The sequence below is a fragment of the Amblyraja radiata genome, chromosome 3, assembly GCF_010909765.2.
Source record: "Amblyraja radiata isolate CabotCenter1 chromosome 3, sAmbRad1.1.pri, whole genome shotgun sequence".
NCBI lineage: Eukaryota > Metazoa > Chordata > Chondrichthyes > Rajiformes > Rajidae > Amblyraja > Amblyraja radiata.
The window spans coordinates 39,984,289-40,004,111 of NC_045958.1; the positions used below are offsets into that span (position 1 = coordinate 39,984,289).

The window sequence follows — 19,823 nt, forward strand, 5'->3', positions numbered from 1 at the left end:
GGCCAGAAGTTGCTATAAATCAGTGGGGATGTTGCAATTCTTCCAGGAGGCATTGAGCAATCCTTAAATCTTTTCTTCTGTCTGTGTGGTAATTGCTTTCCATGACAAAGCTTGCAATAGAGTGTTTATTTTGTGAGCCTGGTATCGGAGCAAGTAAACAATGAAGCCTGCCCAACACAGCTGACTTGGTGTAACCCGGGCCTCCACAGTGCTGGCTATGTTGGCTTGGAAGAGGTTTACTTTGAGTGAATTTGGAAAATGTTGTTTACATTTGTTTACTTTGAGTGAATTTGGAAAATTTTGTGGGGACAGCCTCAGTATCAAGTGTCTTGAAGACTTCCTGAGAAGCAAGGCCGGTAGGAAAGTGAACTAGGGTTGTACCTTCAGCGCCCTCAAGATTAGCAGTGGGAGGTATGGAGTAGTAGTAGACATACTAGCCTGGTAGACATGTCCTTGCGAACCATCACTGGGTGCTTTCAACCTGCTCCAGTCGAGCAGCTCCCTATACTTGCAGGCATTCCGCCTGCAGGGATCCGAAGGCAAGCAGCAACTATGACACTGTCTCGACGTGCCATGGACCCAGATCACCTCCTCCATCAGGCTACCAGCAGAGAGCAGAGGCCACCCCGACTGAAGTCCCGTCACCCCTTTGCTCCACATGGAAAACAACTCCTAGATTCCATCCAGCCAACTGAGACAAAAGCACACTGGATAGCCACAAAGTGGTCACAGGAGTGGAAGGCAACCTCATCTCCATTGCACAGCTACATCTCTTCACCAGATAAAAGCTGTCCAGGGTCTGACCTCCCCAGAGGAGCATGGGTGAAGCTCAACAGACTTTGTACTGGAGTTAGGCGTTTCGATGCCAGCATGTGGGGATGGGGGCTCCGCCAGAGCCCAGCCTGTGAAAGCGGAACAGAACAACAGACAGCCAACCATGTCATCTCTGAGTGCCCGCTCTACCACCCACCAAATAGAGCTCAGGGCCTGGCAGACATTGACGCAGAGACAACAACCTGGTTGCTCAACACCCGGCTTGAGATCTAACTATTCCTTTGGTTTATGTTTCATTCACAAGAAGAAGAAGGTTAGCAGTGGGAGGTATCTCTGGGGCACAAAGGTGGCCAGGCCAGGTGTGGGATGTTGGTTTGTTGAACGATCCAGATGAAGGCGATGGCTGGAGGCCCTGCAGAAGCCTCGGGCTTGCCTGGATTTGGTGCCACTCCATAAGACCTAGTGCGCCGACCAGTCCTTGGAACTTTGGAAATTATGCCAAATTTGGTGACTTGAAAAATAATTTCAGTGTTTTGCATAAGTGACAATAAAGCACCATTGCAGCATTGAACTGTTGTAAGTAATCCAGGTTTTGTAAGAGTAGGGCAGGTTTCTCTGCTGATCCACAGACTGTGAGCTTTATGTCAGACCTGAGGTTGTGATCTTCAATATTCTTGTCTTCAATTCATCCAAGACTGTGAAAGCACTTTGAAGGCAATGGTGAATGTTATCATCGATGCCTGGCTAGATGAGAGTGGTTCCCGAAATTAGGGAAATGGTCACGTTTCCAGGGTCTCGTTGTGAACCTTTCTGTTCAGAAGGCAGTTCTGTGCAGCAGAGGCAGGTAATGGATCTTGTTCAGTGGAACTGAATGTAAGGCCCATCCTGTTATAGGCTTTGGTGAAAGCACTGACCATCACTTGCAACATTGCTTCTGAGCACATGCAGAAGCAGATGTCATATAACCATATAACCATATAACAATTACAGCACGGAAACAGGCCATCTCGACCCTTCTAGTCCGTGCCGAACACATAATCTCCCCTAGTCCCATATACCTGCACTCAGACCATAACCCTCCATTCCTTTCCCATCCATATAACTATCCAATTTATTTTTAAATGATAAAAACGAACCTGCCTCCACCACCTTCACTGGAAGCTCATTCCACACAGCTACCACTCTCTGAGTAAAGAAGTTCCCCCTCATGTTACCCCTAAACTTCAGTCCCTTAATTCTCAAGTCATGTCCCCTTGTTTGAATCTTCCCTACTCTCAGTGGGAAAAGCTTTTCCACGTCAACTCTGTCTATCCCTCTCATCATTTTAAAAACCTCTATCAAGTCCCCCCTTAACCTTCTGCGCTCCAAAGAATAAAGCCCTAACTTGTTCAACCTTTCTCTGTAACTTAGTTGCTGAAACCCAGGCAACATTCTAGTAAATCTCCTCTGTACTCTCTCTATTTTGTTGACATCCTTCCTATAATTAGGCGACCAAAATTGTACACCATACTCCAGAATTGGCCTCACCAATGCCTTGTACAATTTTAACATTACATCCCAACTTCTATACTCAATGCTCTGATTTATAAAGGCCAGCACACCAAAAGCTTTCTTTACCACCCTATCTACATGAGATTCCACTTTCAGGGAACTGTGCACAGTTATTCCCAGATCCCTCTGTTCACCTACATTCTTCAATTCCCTACCATTTACCATGTACTGTCATCTGCATACTGAGGTTGACTCCTGATCTTTGGCTAATCTTAGTTCTGGAGTGTGGTCGCTGTACATAGATCAGTTTGGCTTCATTGTGAAGATTATGTCCAGTCATGCAAGAGGTTTGTTGGAGGTGAGGTGCAACAATGCTGTGTAAACTGATTAAGAAATAATGTTGGATTAATGATGCAGCTTTGTTTGTTACTGGTCTTGAGTGAGATTGACTTTGTTGTGGACCTGCTGGCTAGAATCACGTCTACCTCGCGGCTGGTGTAGCTTCCTGCATTTTAATGTAACTAGTCACTCATAAATCATATGTGCCTGTAGATTGATTGAATTGACACTGTGATTCAGGGAACAGCTGATCGACCACTTGGGGAGGGAGTTGAAGAAAACCTTGGTGATAACTTTCCATGTGGCCAATAGCAGGGAGATCCTAACGTAGCTACTGCAGTGGGATTTGTTGCTTTTCTTCAAGTTGGTCACAATGACGGTGTTTCCGACGTGCCCTGGTGCATTTTCATTATCTCAAGTGTGGACGATGTGATTGTGGATTTGTGTCTGAAGCTCTTTGCCGCCAAGTTTTAGAATTTCAGCAGGGATACCATCTGCTCCTGAGCTTTATTTATTTTTAATTGAGATATGGTCTGTCCAACTTGAGGCGGCACAGTGATACTGCGGTAGAGTTGCTGCCTTAGAGCACCAGAGATCTTGGTTCGATCGTGACCATGGGTGCTGTCTGAACGGAGTTTGTATGTTCTCCCCATGACCACGTGGATTTTCTTCAAAAATGTACAGGTTTGAAAGTTAATTGGCTTTGGTAAAATTTTTCATTGTCTCTGGCGTGTAGGATAGTGTTAGCGTACGGCGTGATCGCTGGTCGGCGAGGACTCGCTAGGCCGAAGGGCCTGTTTCTGTGCTGTATCTCTAAATTAAACTTCTTGTTAGACAGGTGGCCATAACCCTGGGTTGAATAGGTTGCTGTGGTTGGCATCCAGGGCAGAGACGAGGCTGAGGAGATCTTCAAAGTATCCTTGCAGTGAGCACTGATGGCCTCTCACTCTGGCGATTTCACTCATTCTTGGCTCTTAGTGAATGGAGCCTTGCGGTGTTTGCGTCACAGATGGCCCTGACACCGCAGAATAACTCACGTATGTTATGGCTGTCATTGAGCTGGTGTGACCATATAAATTCCAAGTGCATGTGTCGATTTCTCTTCTGATGACTGGAGGCATTAAAACGACAGGTGCTTTCCGTAGTAGAAAACAAGTCACAATGTTTCATAGAAGTTTGGTTTAGCATCACCCTCATGAGGCTAGGTTTATGTGTGTCGTTGTGTGTCTTGTGTGGGGGGTGGTGAGGGGGAAACCGTTTCGGTCGCCTCCCCCGTGGCATAACAATGAGGATCGTGCGGCCTTTCCCGAAGACGCGCCCGGGACTTCAGCGACGGGCACAGCGCGGAATCTTGGCACGGAGCGGGCGAGCCCTCGTCGGAGCTCGCCGGAGGGGAGCGCTCCATTTCGCTGGCCCACGGCAGCCGGCAGCCTGAAGCCGTGGTCTGCAGAGCTCCAGCTGGCTCGGCGTCCGCAGCCTGGGTTCCCTTGTGGAGGACCCGGGAGAAGAAGAAGCTTCCACCGCCGGCCCGCGGCCAACTTCTACAGCGGGCCCGGCGTGGACTTACCATCAGGAGCGGGGTCCCTCGCCGGGGACCCCTTGAGGAGAGCTTCAACTGCCGGCCCTGCAGTCTGTGGTGCTTCTGGCTGCAGCGCGGCGGGGACTTTAAATCTTCGACCGCCAGCCTGCGGCCTACACCAACCTGAAGCCGCGGTCTCCGGTGGGGAAGAGCCGATTCTGGACTTACCTGGACTTTAACCTGTCAGTACATCTGGAATCCCGCAGCGGCGGCTGCGGAGGGTTGAGGTACCGACCACGGGGGGAAATGGAGGAGGACTGGCCAAATTTTTGTGCCTTCCACCACAGTGATGAATGCTGTGATGGATGTTTGTGTTAAATTTTTAGTGTGTTTTTGTGCGTTCTTTATCATTGTACCGCTGCTGGCAAATTCATTTCACTTGCACTTTATGTGCAATGTGATGAATAAAACTGATTGTATTGTATTGATTGTATGTCACTGGCAAATAAATTTGTTCAGATCAGAAAATCATGAGCACAGGGCACACAACATCCTTATGTTGGCCGATTAGGAAAAGGGGAGATGCAACGAGAACTGGGTGTCATGGTACACCAGTCATTGAAAGTAGGCATGCAGGTGCAGCAGGCAGTGAAGAAAGTGAATGGTATGTTAGCATTCATAGCAAAAGGATTTGAGTATAAGAGCAGGGAGGTTCTACTGCAGTTGTACAGGGTCTTGGTGAGACCACACCTGGAGTATTGCATACAGTTTTGGTCTCCTAATCTGAGGAAAGACATTCTTGCCATAGAGGGAGTACAGAGAAGGTTCACCAGACTGATTCCTGAGATGGCAGGACTTTCATATGAAGAAAGACTGGATAGACTCGGCTTGTACACGTTAGAATTTAGAAGATTGAGGGGGAATCTCAATAGAAACGTACAAAATTCTTAAGGGGTTGGACAGGCTAGATCTAGAAAGGTTATTCCCGATGTTGGGGAAGTCCAGAACTAGGGGTCACAGTTTAAGGATAAGAGAGACGTCTTTTAGGACCGAGATGAGAAAATCATTTTTTACACAGAGAGTGGTCAATCTGTGGAATTCTCTGCCATAGAAGGCAGTTGAGGCCAGTTCATTGGCTATATTTAAGAGGGAGTTAGATGTGGCCCTTGTGGCTAAAGGGATCAGGGGGTATGGAGAGAAGGCAGGGATGGGATACTGAGTTGGATGATCAGCCATGATCATATTGAATGACAGTGCAGGCTCGAAGGGCCGAATGGCCTACTCCTGCACCTATTTTCTATGTTTCTATGTATTGCTGTTTGCAGTGTACATTTACATGCATACAAACATATGAATGAGGAGCACAAGTCACTGCTCCACCCTTTAAGTCTGCCTCACCATTAAGGCTGATCTGATTGTAACTTCAAATCTGCATTTTAGTTTACCTGTGGTAACATTCCACAGCCTATCTTGTTGAATATCTGAAACATTACCTGCTCAGCTACATTATAAATCAATGGACTTCTTTGAAGACTGGGGCAGCTCAAGGACCTATGACTGACATGTTTCAATCTGTATGTGCATCAGTAGGTGGATCTTCGAATTTAACAACCAAAGGGCAGAGATCTGAACACTTGCAGTTCTGGAATTAGTTCAGAAGACACAGAACACTGTATGTTGACAAATTGAATCCAATTCCATCAAATTATTTTAACACCAGAAGTATGATGCATTAGACTAACCCCTACTCATATTTAATTCGGGGTCAACCACTCTCAGTTCATGATTGATATTAATAATTGTTCTGCAACTCCTAAACATTTAACAAAGAATGGCACTGAGACTGTACATAAGGCTGATTGCTTAATCTTTAGTGGCTGGGTGATTTGCTGTAATTACATTTTGGATCTCTGTGCGTCAGAGATGACAACATAATAGTGTGAATATATGATTCCTACATTGGTTGTTTGCCATTATACTTTTGTTTTAAAGACTTCACTTAGAGAGGTGTATTGTCATCTAATACCATTCTTGACAAATAAAAAACACAAATGCCATAACTCTGACAAAAGAAAACTATTAGAATGCGCCAGACTAAAAGAAGGCTGTAGAATTTCACTCTAACCATATTTAATTATAATAATGATGACAGATGTGAACGCATCAACATTTCTTCAGGCAACATCTTAAAGATTATGGAAGAAATGTATCTTCTATTGAAATAACACAAAATGTATTTTTGTGATTGTTACTTTGCATCTAACAACCACATAGCAAGAGTGTGCAATTTTGAGAAGTGCATTTTCATTTAATATTATTGTGTGAGTGGAAAAATAAATAGATCTGCTGATCTTTAAAAGACCATCAACGTAAGACATGCTAATTTTTGTAGTCTGCCATTCATCATTGAGGAGGAATAAACAACCAAATCATTAAAAGTAAATCTAAATTCACAGACAGAAAGTGTATGTATAAAGTATATGAACAAGTGAATAATATTTGTCAACATCTGCCTGGTGCTGGTCAGGAAAAGATACACACAGCCTGGCCAACTCTATAAAGTCCGTCTCGTTAGATTGAGAATAAGGGGTAGGCCATTTAGAACTGAGAAGAGGAAAACTTTTTCACACTGAGAGTGTGAATTTGTGGAACTCTTTGCCTCAGAAAAGAGTCAGATTGGATCAAAAGATAGTTAGATAGAGCTCTTAGGGCTAGCGGAATCAAGGGATATGGGGAGAAGGCAGGAACGGGGTGCTGAATGTGGATGATCAGTCATGATCAAATTGAATGGCGCTGCTGGCTCGATGGGCTGCATGGCCTACTGCATCTATTGTCTATGTATCTATGTATCGTCAGGAATTAATAGTGCGAGTTTGATCTCTCAGCCTACCTAAGTTCAAACTCATTGCACCAGTGAGTTTGGTGACAGAGAGGGATTGATGGGCATGAGGTGATTCCGATTGGCCACCGGCCAGTGTGGTGAAGGAATTGAGAATTTTGAGAACTAGCATCAGATTTAGAAAAGCTGTCTCATAGTTTGGTAGAAACTGAAAATCTCCTTCAATTGTTTTGCACTTATCCCATTCAAAGAACTTACATGGGGCCAACCCACGTTTGTCTTTATGTGGGTAGAGTTCCTTGTTTCAGGCCCACCCAGGCCATCTGTGAAAAGGTTTTTCATCATCTCAGTCCTAAATGGCCTAGCCCTTATTCTTAAACTGTGACCCCTGGTTCTGGACTCCCCAAACTTGAGGACCATTTTTCCTGCATCTAGCCTATTCAATCCCTTAAGAATTTTATATATTTCTATAAGATCCCCTCATCCTTCTAAATTCCAGTGAATACAAGCCCTGTTGACCAATTATTTTATCATATGTCAGTCCCGCCATCCCGGGAATTAACCTGGTGAACCTATGCTGCACTTCCTCAATAGCAACTAAGCTGCACTCCCTCAATTTTGTGAGCATTGGTTTCGTATCTCCCTGAATTTTGCTCCATGGCCTGCAAGCACCTCTTCTATGTATTCTGTGGCACAATACAGTTGGATTTCTTGTTATAAGTTACATCCGCAGCATATGGTTTCTGAGGAACTAGCCATCCGCCTTTCCTTCTGTGAACTGTGTGTTCGGGTAAGCTTTGCTTGTCTCAATTGTAAGCTATTTGCATATAGATTGTGTAATAGGGCTACAATTGATGGCTAGAGCATTAATGACTACATTCAGTTCATCCAGTCATTGGGGATGCCACAAATTTATTTATAACTTTATCAGCATCTTTGGTGGTTGACGTTACTTTTCTGTCAGTTTTGGCCAGCCAGTTGAATGCCTTCTGTAGGTGCTAGGATGAATCTTATACTAATAAGCTCATTAACACCGATGATACAATGTGCAGTCTAGACGGGTTCTTTGGGGCCATCTCCTTTTAAGTCACCAGCACAAGCAGTGAATGGCGATATTTTAATACAATTACAATGCTGATGAAAGATGACATGGGTTCAATGTATTAATGCTAAAACAGCTTTGTGTGCTAAAATAGTTAAGTTAACAATCAGATATCTGTGGTGAAGGAACAAATTTAAAGTGTTTGCCTCATTCACTAACTGGTGAATTGGTGGAATCGGGAGACTTGAATAATTCCATTCTGACATGTGAACTGTTTCTCTCTCAGGCGATGCTGCCTGACCTACTGAGTTTTTTATTTCAGAATTCCAGTGGCAAATATTTTGTTTTTTGTAAGAACAAATTGTTTTATTCAAAACTAAAATCTGTGGAGATGGGGGGTGGGGGGGGGGGGGGGGGGGGGAGATTGGGGGTGGGTGGTGTCAAGTGCGCTCTAGTAATTTTGTCCGGATTTAAAGAGGTGCCCGAACACCAGTTGCCAGAAAATCTGAGGTGGACCTGCACATGTTTCATCTTCACTTAATGGAAAGAATGCAGGAAGAAACAGGATAAATATTCAAACTGAAAGGAATTTCAGGGGAGTGAAACTAATTAGGCTGCTCTTTCTAAGGGGCAGTTAGAATAGTCACCTTCTGTGCTCCGTTCTAGGGTCCTAAATCAATGTTATCATGTAGACATGATTATCCTAATTGTAATTCCCCTGACCTTTCTCCCATTTTTGTTTTGCAGAGATGCCTAAATCGTCTGTAAATGTTACTCAGCTAACTGTAATTAAAGGTGGAGACGTTGCTATTAAATGCAGTGCCACAGGACATCCAAATCCAACAGTGGACTGGGAAAAACTTAAACTCTACTCAAATTTCCAGGTATAACCAAGATACTCTCATCATTTAAGTATTAGTAACAACAATCAACATTTTAAAATTTGCCCCCAAATTTCTGCACATCTATTGCAAAGGTTTGCCTGCAGAATTATGTTTCTAGATTGGGACTACTGTGTTTTTGTGTATGGATGTGAGGTGTTGAAATTCCACCGTCAATGGTTATCGTTGTTCTTACAAAGTGCCAGTCCTGCACTGGAGTCTACTAGTGGTGCACACACTTCCACAGCTCCCCTGTTGTTATGCTGGGAAATCCACTTGCTGAACCCTCACTAAGTTAGACAGGCACAGGTTCAGCTATTCCATTACAATGGAGGGGAGCAGGGTAAACCACAATTAATTGTGATGATTTGGGTTTTATTGGTTTGTCTTTTTATGTAATTAAAAAAAAATTGAAGTCACTTTAAATGAAATTGTGCATTTAAAATAATTCTTAACCTGTGCACAGCCTCTCTGACCAAATTTAAAAAAATATATTTCAAAATAGACTTTATTCAGGTAATAAATATATACAATACATGAACCGTGCAAAAAATTCATCCGACATTTTCGGAGGCTATACAAATTATTCAATACAGTCTACATACATTGCTCAAATTTCACAAATGTATCCCCCACCCTTGCCACTCATGTGGCCCACTGGGATGGGATCCCTTCCCTTATTTTGAGGGGTGTCTCCACCACATCTCTGACCAAATCTTTTTTTTTAATTTTTATTTCAAAATAGACTTTATTCAAGCAATAAATATATACAATACGTGAACCGTGCGAAAAATTCATCCAACATTTTCGGAGGCTATACAAATTGTTCAATACAGTCTACATTTTCCAAATTTCAAAAATCTGTCCCCCACCCATGCCACTCATGTGGCCCCCTGGCATAGGATACCTTCCCTTATTTTGAAGGGCGTCTCCACCATACCGTGCCCCCAATGTCCAGCAGCGGAAGGACCCTAGACTGTGGTCCTCCCCCACCGAGCCTTGGCGTTGGCTGCACCGAGCTCCAGTGCGTCCCTCAGCACGTTCTCCTGCAGTTTGCAGCGGGCCAGTCGGCAACATTCCCTGACAGAAATCTTGCTCTGCTGGGTGGTGAACAACGCTCGGGCAGACCAAAGAGCGTCTTTCACCGAGTTGATGACCCTCCAGCAGCACTCGATGTCAGCCTCTGAATTTGTCCACCAAATCAGGTCATGCTTTCCTTGCAGAGGTTCTCTATGGAAACTTGGGTTTGGAGGGCAGGAGAGTGGTGAGCTTGCGCAGCAAGTCACATCAAGGAAATGCTGGGTCAATATGCTAACAGCATTGAATTTCCTTTGTGATTTTCCACTCACATATGGGTATCCCACATCCATCCTATAGGTGGAGCCACCTGCTGGGGTGCAGCTCCCATGGAGTGCTACTAAGTTCAATTCTCTAAAACCAGTAAAATATTGCACGTTCTTGATGTTGTGCTATTCCCTTCTTCAATGGAAGCTGTTAGTAAAGAGTACCTTGATCACCAGGTGGAAAGATTAATTATAGAAACCTAACGTTGTAATTTGGAGAGTTACATCTTGTAATTTCTCTTCAGTCTACAGAAGCTTCCAGACCGCCAGTAATATTAAAACTGAACAACATTTCTAGTTCTGACAACGGGCAGCAACTTATATGCACAGCTGAGAATGTAGTGGGAGAATCAATAGTTGCTGTCAATCTGACTGTTTTTTGTAAGTAAATGGTACTTCTATTGTCTTGTACTTTATTTAACTTTTTATACATAAAGTGAACTCAGACAAAATCAAATGCTGTTGATAAATTAAGATAAAATAAATTCAATATTTTATGCTTTGCAACTTAAAAGTCTGGGTTTAAGTTTCAAGCGGATTGTAATCATTTGTTATCTCTCTTTGGTGATATTTTTATTGTGTTTAACAAATATTGGAATACAACACATTTAGAACATAAAAACGCGTAGCCCATCGGCCCACGATGTCTGTGTCAAACATGATAAACTAATCTAATTTGCCTGCATGTGATCCATATCCCTCCATTCCCTACATTTCTAAAACCCTCTTGAACACTACTATCGTATCTGCTTCCATCACCACCCCCTGGTTTACCTTAAAGGATGGCACAGTGGCGCAGCTGGTTGAGCCCTTACCTCACAGCGGCAGAGACCTGGGTTCGATCCTGACCGAGGGTGCTGTCTGTGTGGGTTTCAACCAGATGCTCCGGTTTCTTTCCACTTTCCAAAGAGGTTGTAGGTTAATTGGCATTTGTAAAATTGCCCTTAATGTGTAGGGAATGGATGTGAAAATGTGATAACATAGAATCTGTGTGAGTGGGTGATGAATGGTCAACAAGGATTCAGTAGGCAAAGGGACTGTTTCCTTGATGTATTACTAAAAAAAAACTAAACTGAAGTGTCTAGTTTTTGAAATTTTCACCTTGGGAAACAAGTTCTGTCTGTCTACCCTATCTATGTCTCATAGTTTTACATATCGGGTTCTATCAGCTCCTCCTTCAGCCTCTGACGCTCAATTTTATCTAACCTCGCGTTATAGCTCATTTGTGATGCAAAGGAAAAAAATGATGTCTGTTAAATAATTGACATAGTAAATACCTTCTCAAATGGTACAGAATTACTCCGAATAAGACGGAAAACTTCATAGAACGTGTTGTTATAAAGTAAACTGGTTGATCACATGATATTCTTTGCTGGTTCAAGGAGATGATGATCTGGTGATATACAAAAGGCAAAGATCATGGGATGAGGGATTTAACCTTGTTCAAGCCTGAATATTCTGGTAGCACATTGAGTACAAGCCATTCTTGCCAGCTTTGTCATTCTTTGAGACATTCTGACATTGCACCCATTAATACATTTGTTTAGATCATGTATTTGGTTTAAAGAATAACATTGTCAAACAATTCACAGCTAAGGTAGATAAAGTATATTGAGTCATGAAGGGAGAAGTTAAATGGCCTGGCCTAATTGTCAGAGTTGAGATCGAGTGAAGTTAAGTGATGCAAACATTTAGTGAGAAATTTCCATGCTGCAAAATAAAGATGTTGCCAACAGTGGTGAAATGGAGTGATAGAGCTTTGTAGAGTTGTTTTTAATTCTCACATATCTGATAACTGCGCTGTGATATTATAACCTACACAACAACTTATGTACCACTGAGTTTAACTATTTATATTATTTTTTTACTTCTAGTTCCTCCCAAGATAACATTATTGGGTGAGGCCATCCCAGATCATCGCTGGTGCATTCCTTTCAGTGTAACTGGTAATCCTCCACCCAGAATTCAATGGTACCACAACAATTATCCTCTGAATGAAACTGATTTTATACTGACCCAGATTCATGAGGAGAATATCAGTGAGCAGCATGGTTGCCTGCAGCTTGATAATCCGACCCATCTGAACAATGGGAACTACACTCTGTGTGTGAACAATGACTGGGGTCAAGACAAGGGCACAGTATATGCCCACTTCATGCACCATCCTCCTGGTTCAGGTGGGTATTTTACTATTCTTTGTCATTGTTGCTGTTGTATAAAAAAACATCTGACCGTTTATTTGTGTACCGGTATTATATATTAAAAATACAGTTGTGTTACGTGATGCTAACTAGATATTATAGCTTCAAATAACCAATTAATACAATACAAAATCAGTAGCAGAGGTGGAAAGGAGAAGCCTAGATCAGAATAAGATGCGCCTCTTAAATCATTATTTTACCATTGAGTTATAACCAAGCCAATAGTTGATCAATTTTATGTAACACACAAAAAATGATGTGTTTGACAGACTCAGGAAATGTGAAGGCAGATATAAAGATTAATTAATTAATAGGGTCAGCCTAACTTGTTTAAACTGGTGTATTGTATATATGAAGGCAAAGGAATAAAATTTGGGTCATAGAATACCCTTGTCATTTAGTTGTAGGATGGTATTAAACGTAGTCACCAATGTATGTGAGCATAGCTAGCATTTAGAACTTGCCCAATGAATTAAATATGTTCCATGCTTTTGTAAGTGCAGTATTTTAAACAAGCAGGTGATTACACAGAAAATGTCATGGTACAAATGATGATTAAATTATTATTGTGGTGATAGCCTATTTCTCTTGCATTCACAGATGTGAATACTATATTTATGCAAAAATTAAAACTTACTATATTTTTAGACTACATAGAACTGTTGCATGTTAGGCTGTTTCTTGGATTGACGTTTGCTCGAGACAATTTCCTGCTGCGCACATTCTCTAATTACTAGACAAAAGACAAACTAGAAGACAGCATGCAGCAATATTACATCTGTCCCACCGGAAAGAAAATGTTTTGGACTAAATATTAACTTTACCTGAGTATTTATAGGTGTTCACATAGGAAATTCAACTGGTCACTCCTTGGAGCAATTTACACTTGCATATTTGATATCATTCCCATGTCATTTGCAAATAGAATTATGTCATTCCCCTTTTGGAACATTGTGGGAGAAATTAGACTAAATAGACTTATGGCCTGATAACGGCGAAAAAACTAATACTTACATTTTGGAAACACACATCAGTCCCTACTGTAAAGATGTGGATTACAAACATGTCAGAGACACTACATTTGGAAAATATTAGGCTTGTCTTGACAGAAAAACCAGATCAATTTTTCAAGACATGGACACCCTTTACCAAATTCTTACAAGGACAGTATGGCGCAATATAAATTTGGATTTAATCCAACTATGGGTTGGGTGAGGTGGGCGGGGGGCGGGGGGCGTGGGGCAGGAATATCTCCACTTTTTTTCTTTTTTTCTTTTTTTTTCTTTTTTCCTTTTCCTCTCATATCTTTATTCACTCTTTGGCCACACTACTTTGGTAGTCTAGGGGTCATATCTTTTCACTTTTCACTTTTTCCCTCTCTTGTTCGTTCTCTCTCTTTTCCCTCATTTTCAGATTAAAAGGTCAAAATTGAAGCTGTACAATAATTGTATAATTTTACATGCCAAATGTTTTATTCTTGTACAATTGCTTCTAATAAAAATAATTTTAAAAAATAGACTAAAGGGGCTGTCCCACTGCGGCGACCTAATTGGCGAGTTTAGAAGAATTTGCCCTCGACTAATACTCGCAGCATGATCGACACAAGGTCCTAGGAGGTCTTTGTAACTCTCCTTCATGCTCGAGAGTAGTCTCCGCGTACTCGTGGCCTCAGCTAGGTCACTGAAAATTCCCGCCTTTAAAAAAAGGTTTCCATGGAAAAAATTGATATTATTTTACTCGTAGGTTTAGTCGAGGTAGGTCGTAGTAGGTCGGCATGTTATTCGTAAGTAATCAAAGGTAATCGAGGGTAGTTGAAGGTAAAGCTCATTGAGAAAAAAAAGATAAACCGACCAGTAATGTGAAATACCCGCTAAGCTTTATTAAAAGTTGTCTGGCTTCTTAAAAGTGTCTCCACTCCTTGTGTCTCCTGGGACTGTACTCGCTGGAGTCTAGAAGATTGAGGGGGCACCTCATTGAAACATACAGAATAGTGAAAGGCTTGGATAGAGTGGGTGTTTACACTAGTGGAAGAGTCTAGGACTAGAGGTCATAGCCTCAGAATTGAAGGACCTTCTTTTAGGAAGGGGACGAGGAGAAATTTCTTTAGTCGGAGGATGGTGAATCTGTGGAACTTGCCACAGAAGGCGGTGGAGGCCATCAGTTGATATTTTTAAGGCACAGATAGATAGATTCTTGATTAATACAGGTGTCAGAGGTTATGGGGAGAAGACAGGAGAATGGGGTTAGGAGGGAGAGAGAGATCAGACATGATTGAATGTCGACTTGATGGGCCGAATGGCCAAATTCGACTCCAATCATTTATGTCCTTATGATCTTAATACAGCAGCAGAGGATTTGGACTTCTGCAATGGAAGTCCCTTGCTTAGCTTTGGTTTGAACACGACTGAAATTTGCAACATTGGTCCTGTAATTGAAATTGAGGTTGGAATGCCACAGAAAAATCCATCTAAATACCCATTGTGGCATGCTGGAATTTTAAAGCAAGTTTCTTGGTGACTTTGCTGCACAATATTTTCATTCCTTGGTTTCAAAGTCCCTTATTAGTGTTATAGTCAGTGTTATATCACCATGATGATGCCATGATGAGGCAGTTGCAAATAGAGTTGATTGTGATACTCTGAAACCGATGAACCATTTCCCTGCTGTACGTAAACTTCCTTGTTTTGATCTCATTTGTGAGTCATAATTATTTTTCCTGGTTTGAGTAATGACTTAATAATTAAAAATAATGGATTACTATTTCATAGAAGCAATATTTCTTTCATATCCAAGAAGAATATGCCATGAAACTCTGCAACACATAATGTAGTTCAGATCACAGATAGAGGATTAAGTAGTTATGGGAATTTAGCTTATGCCATGTTTGGGGTATGGTCTCAATTTTGAACTGTTTGAACATTACTGGGAACACTACTTGGAATTTTGATGCAGATCCAGACATTAGATTGATTTATAATTGTTCACAAAATCCCAATTTTTTTAGATATGTTTGTAATTGTTGTTTTAAGAAAATAATCGTCATTATTGTCAATAGTGTAAGACTATTGATTTATGACCATCTTCGTGTGATATCCAATACTTTTATGGATTTCAGCAAAGCATTAATAATAGTGCATCAAAAATAATAGTAGCTCAAGTAGATTTCTGGCGTAGGATGTGATAGATCAGGCAATTTAACATCCTCAGGTTTAAGATTTTCAGTAGTGATGGAGTAAGAAACATAATTTGCAAGAAAATATTCCACATTTGTCAGTAAGGTAATCCTGTGGCTTGTGCTAAGGTGGATTCTAGATGGAAATAGTAAGAGGTAGGATAGAAAATTGTACCATTCTCTGGTCCAAAACAGTAGTTAGTGTAGAGAAGATAGAAGCAGTGAAGAGCAGGCAGACAAAGAGATCAAAAAGCAAAAAACTGGTATTTTACTATACCAAGGTGTATTAGAATTAACTCTGCATGTGGTTAATCAAAATTCATGTCAGTTTGAAGCACTAAATGCAGCAGAGAAGCAATGTGGTCTCCTTCACTCTTATTGATTTTAATAACACTGAACAACTGAATGAAATATTGAAAGATGACACTCCATTTAAAGTCAAAGGTAAAAAGTTTGGATCAGTGAAAGGTATTGTACAGTGGGATAACAAGGAAATGGCAGACAAGTTGAACAGGTACTTTGGATCCATCTTCACTAGGGAAGACACAAACAATCTTCCTGATGTACTAGTGGCCAGAGGATCTAGGGTGACGAAGGAACTGAAGGAAATTCACATTAGACAGGAAATGGTGTTGGGCAGACTGATGGGACTGAAGGCTGATAAATCCCCAGGGCCTGATGGTCTACATCCCAGCGTACTTAAGGAAGCGGCTCTAGAAATCGTGGACACATTGGTGATTATTTTCCAATGTTCTATAGATTAGTTCCTGTGGATTGGAGGGTAGCTAATGTTATTCCACTTTTTAAGAAAGGTGGGAGAGAGAAAACAGGGAATTATAGACCAGTTAGCCTGACATCGCTGGTGTCAATTATAAAAGATGAAATAGCGGCACATTTGGAAAGCAGTCACAGGATCGGTCCGAGTCAGCATGGATTTACAAAGGGGAAATCATGCTTGACTAATCTTCTGGAATTTTTCGAGGATGTAACTAGGAAATTGGACAAGGGGGAGCCTGTGGATGTAGTGTACCTGGACTTTCAGAAAGCATTTGATAAGGTCCTACAAGGGAGATTGGTGGGCAAAATTAGAGCACATGGTATTGGGGGTACTGACATGGATAGAAAGTTGGTTGGCAGACAGGAAACAAAGAGTAGGGATTAACGGGTACCTTTCAGAATGGCAGGCAGTGACTAGTGGGGTACCGCCAGGCTCGGTGCTGGGACCGCAACTATTTACAATATACATCGATGATTTAGATGAAGGGATTCAAAGTAACATCAGCAAATTTGCAGATGACACAAAGCTGGGTGGCAGTGTGAACTGTGAGTGGGATGCTATGAGGATGCAGGGTGACTTGGACAGGTTGGATGAGTGGGCGGATGCATGGCAGATGCAGTTTAATGTGGACTAGACCAAGTGTGGACCCATTGAGCCCGTTCCCCCAACACAATATTCCACCACTCACCCATAGCCCTCAACTACGCAGACTCGGCCGACGTGTTCCCGTTGTGATGCCAGAGATCCCTGTTGTGACGTGAGTTACGGCAACAGTCACCCAACTGCGCAGGCGCGGCCGGCAAGTGGGAGCACGACTGCAACATTTTTAACGTTTAAAATGGCAATAACGGAAAATATAAGCTCAATGTGAACGCATCTCACTCTCCCTCTTCAGTCCCCTATTCTCCTCATTCATTATCTTCCCTCTCTCCACCCTTCACCAACCCTCCTCTGCATCCTCTGCTTACCCTCTCCTTCCTCTCCTCTCTCTTCCTCTCCTCTATTATCTCACCATCCCTCTTCCTACCCCTATCCTCCTCCATTCTCCCTCATCCCCAACACTCCCTCCCCTCCTCTTCACCCTCCCCTTCTTTCCCCTCTCCTCACCCACCTATCTCACACCCCCCAGTCTCCCTCCTCACCTCCCCCACTGCCCTCTCTCCCTTTATCCCCCACTCACTACTCTCCTCTCCCACCTCACCTCCCCAGGATCTCAATGTAAACCACCGCCTGCCCCGTTTTCTCCATTTCGGTGATGAAGTTGTACTTGAGGCGGAGGCTGTCGGGGGGGGGGGGGGACGGGCCTAATGGCCTGGAGCTGGGGGATGGGAAGGGAGAGGCCGAAGCTGCAGCCTAGTCCTTGCTCCGGGTCCCCTCCTCTCCCTCCTTGCAGGCCCGAAGCAGAAGCTTCGACGCCCCCAGACCTAGCCCCAGCCTCAGCGCCGCGATAATTTCAAATCCCACACTCGTGGATACCTGGCCCTCTGCGCACGCGAGGGGAGACTTTCAGTTATTTTAAAAACCGCATGTGCGATACTGGGCCCACTGTGCAAGCATGGTCATTTCAAATCTCTCACGCCGCTGACGGGCAGGGCAAGTGGAAAAGTGATTTTTTAAAGTTCAATGGTGAGTAAGGTGGCTCAAGAATTATAGCGCTATCGTGTTCCGTTTTGGCGGAGTTACCAGAACACGCACGCACACACACACACAAACAAACAAACAAGATGAGTGTTTTAGTAATATATAGATATGTGATGTTATCCACTTTAGGGTGAAAACAGGAAGGCAGATTATTATCTGAATGGTGTCAAGTTGGGAAAAGGGGAAGTACAAAGAAATCTGGGGGTCCTTGTTCATTACTCACTGAAAGTAAGCATGCAGGTACAGCAGGCAGTGAAGAAAGCAAATTGTATGTTGGCCTTCATAACAAGAGGAGTTGAGTACAGGAGCAAAGAGGTCCTTCTGCAGTTGTACAGGACCCTCGTGAGACCACACCTGGGGTTTTGTGTGCAGTTTTGGTCTCCAAATTTGAGGAAGAACATTCTTGTTATTGAGGGAGTGCAGCGTAGGTTCACCAGGTTAATTACTGTGATGACAGGCCTATCATATGTTGATAGAATGGAGCTTCTGGGCTTCTATACTCTGGAATTTAGAAGGATGAGAGGGAATCTTATTGAAACATATAAGATTATTAACGAATTGGACTCGCTAGAGGCAGGAAACATGTTCCTGATGTTGGGGGAGTCCAGAACCAGGGGCCACAGTTTAACAATAAGGAGTATGACATTTAGAACAGAGATGAGGAAAACGTTTTTAACCAGAGAGTTGTGAATCTGTGGAATTCTCTGCCTAAGAAGACAGTGGAGGCCAATTCTCTGGATGCTTTCAAGAGAGAGTTAGAGCTCTTAAAGATATGGTGAGAAGGCAGGAATGGGGTACTGAATGGATGATCAGCCATGATCACAGTGAATGGCAGTGCTGGCTCGAAGGGCCGAATGGCCTACTCCTGCTCCTATTGTCCATTGTGTATTGTCTATTAGTTAACAATGGAGTTTCTTCAGATATATATGATATATTCATTGAAACAAAGTATGGGTACCTCAAAGAAGAGATTTCATTATTTGATGGGCAAATAAGGCTAAATCGAATCTTCTAGGAGAAACATATTATGAAAAAGCAAATGCTGCTACAAGCACCACAAAGTCACTTCATGCCTTGTACTTCAACTAAATTATTTCCACTGATTGGGAATAAATTCCTAGACAAGAATGAATATTGAACAAAATATATGGGTTTACGTAGGCATAGAGATGAAACATAAAAGTTGCAAGATTTGGTGATGTACATATTTGTGGATTGAGTCATACTGGGCTCTATTCTGTTGCAGTTAGTAGCGCATTTTAGTTTAGTTTTCAGTTTAGTTTGTCACGAAGTATATAAAGCAAGCAGATGGCGATGAGAATCGACATGGATCGTGCATTGTGGTACCACTGGGCTTGGGCTGAGCATATTTGCAAAAACGTTTCAGCCAGTGTCATGTAACAGAATTACAACTGATTACATTTCATTTTCCCTTCCTGAGACCAGCGGTTGGAATGACGTTACATGAATTGTGGGATTTTCCTTGGTGCCGTGCCACTGACTGCAAGCAAACCACACATCAACCTGGTGATGGATCACAAAGACATTTCTGTTCCTCAAACTCGGCCTAGTCTGATATACAGTTCATTACACCCAGTCTCCTGGCAGTGCTGCTGGTGACATCATCCTGTGCACCTCAGCTGTGCCACTGAAACTACTCAAAGGTGGCTGCTGGACAACAAGGGCTCTCTGTTTTGCAACTTTCAATCCGTTGGATTCATGCTGGCTCTTAATGAAGCAATCCCATCAGTCTTATCCACCCGCTTATTTCTCTACAGTATGGTAACTTTCTCTCTCTTGCAC

The 19,823-nt window shown here is 42.6% G+C and overlaps 1 protein-coding gene across 1 annotated transcript in view; it reads left to right on the forward strand.

Moving 5' to 3' along the window:
* The window catches only part of ntrk2 (neurotrophic receptor tyrosine kinase 2), a 217,695-nt gene that overhangs the window by 37,827 nt on the left and 160,045 nt on the right, over positions 1-19,823 (forward strand). The window contains exons 6-8 of the mRNA XM_033017664.1: positions 8,752-8,888; positions 10,474-10,609; positions 12,103-12,405. Coding sequence (XP_032873555.1) covers positions 8,752-8,888; positions 10,474-10,609; positions 12,103-12,405 — 576 coding nt within the window. The remainder of the gene's footprint in view (positions 1-8,751; positions 8,889-10,473; positions 10,610-12,102; positions 12,406-19,823) is intronic.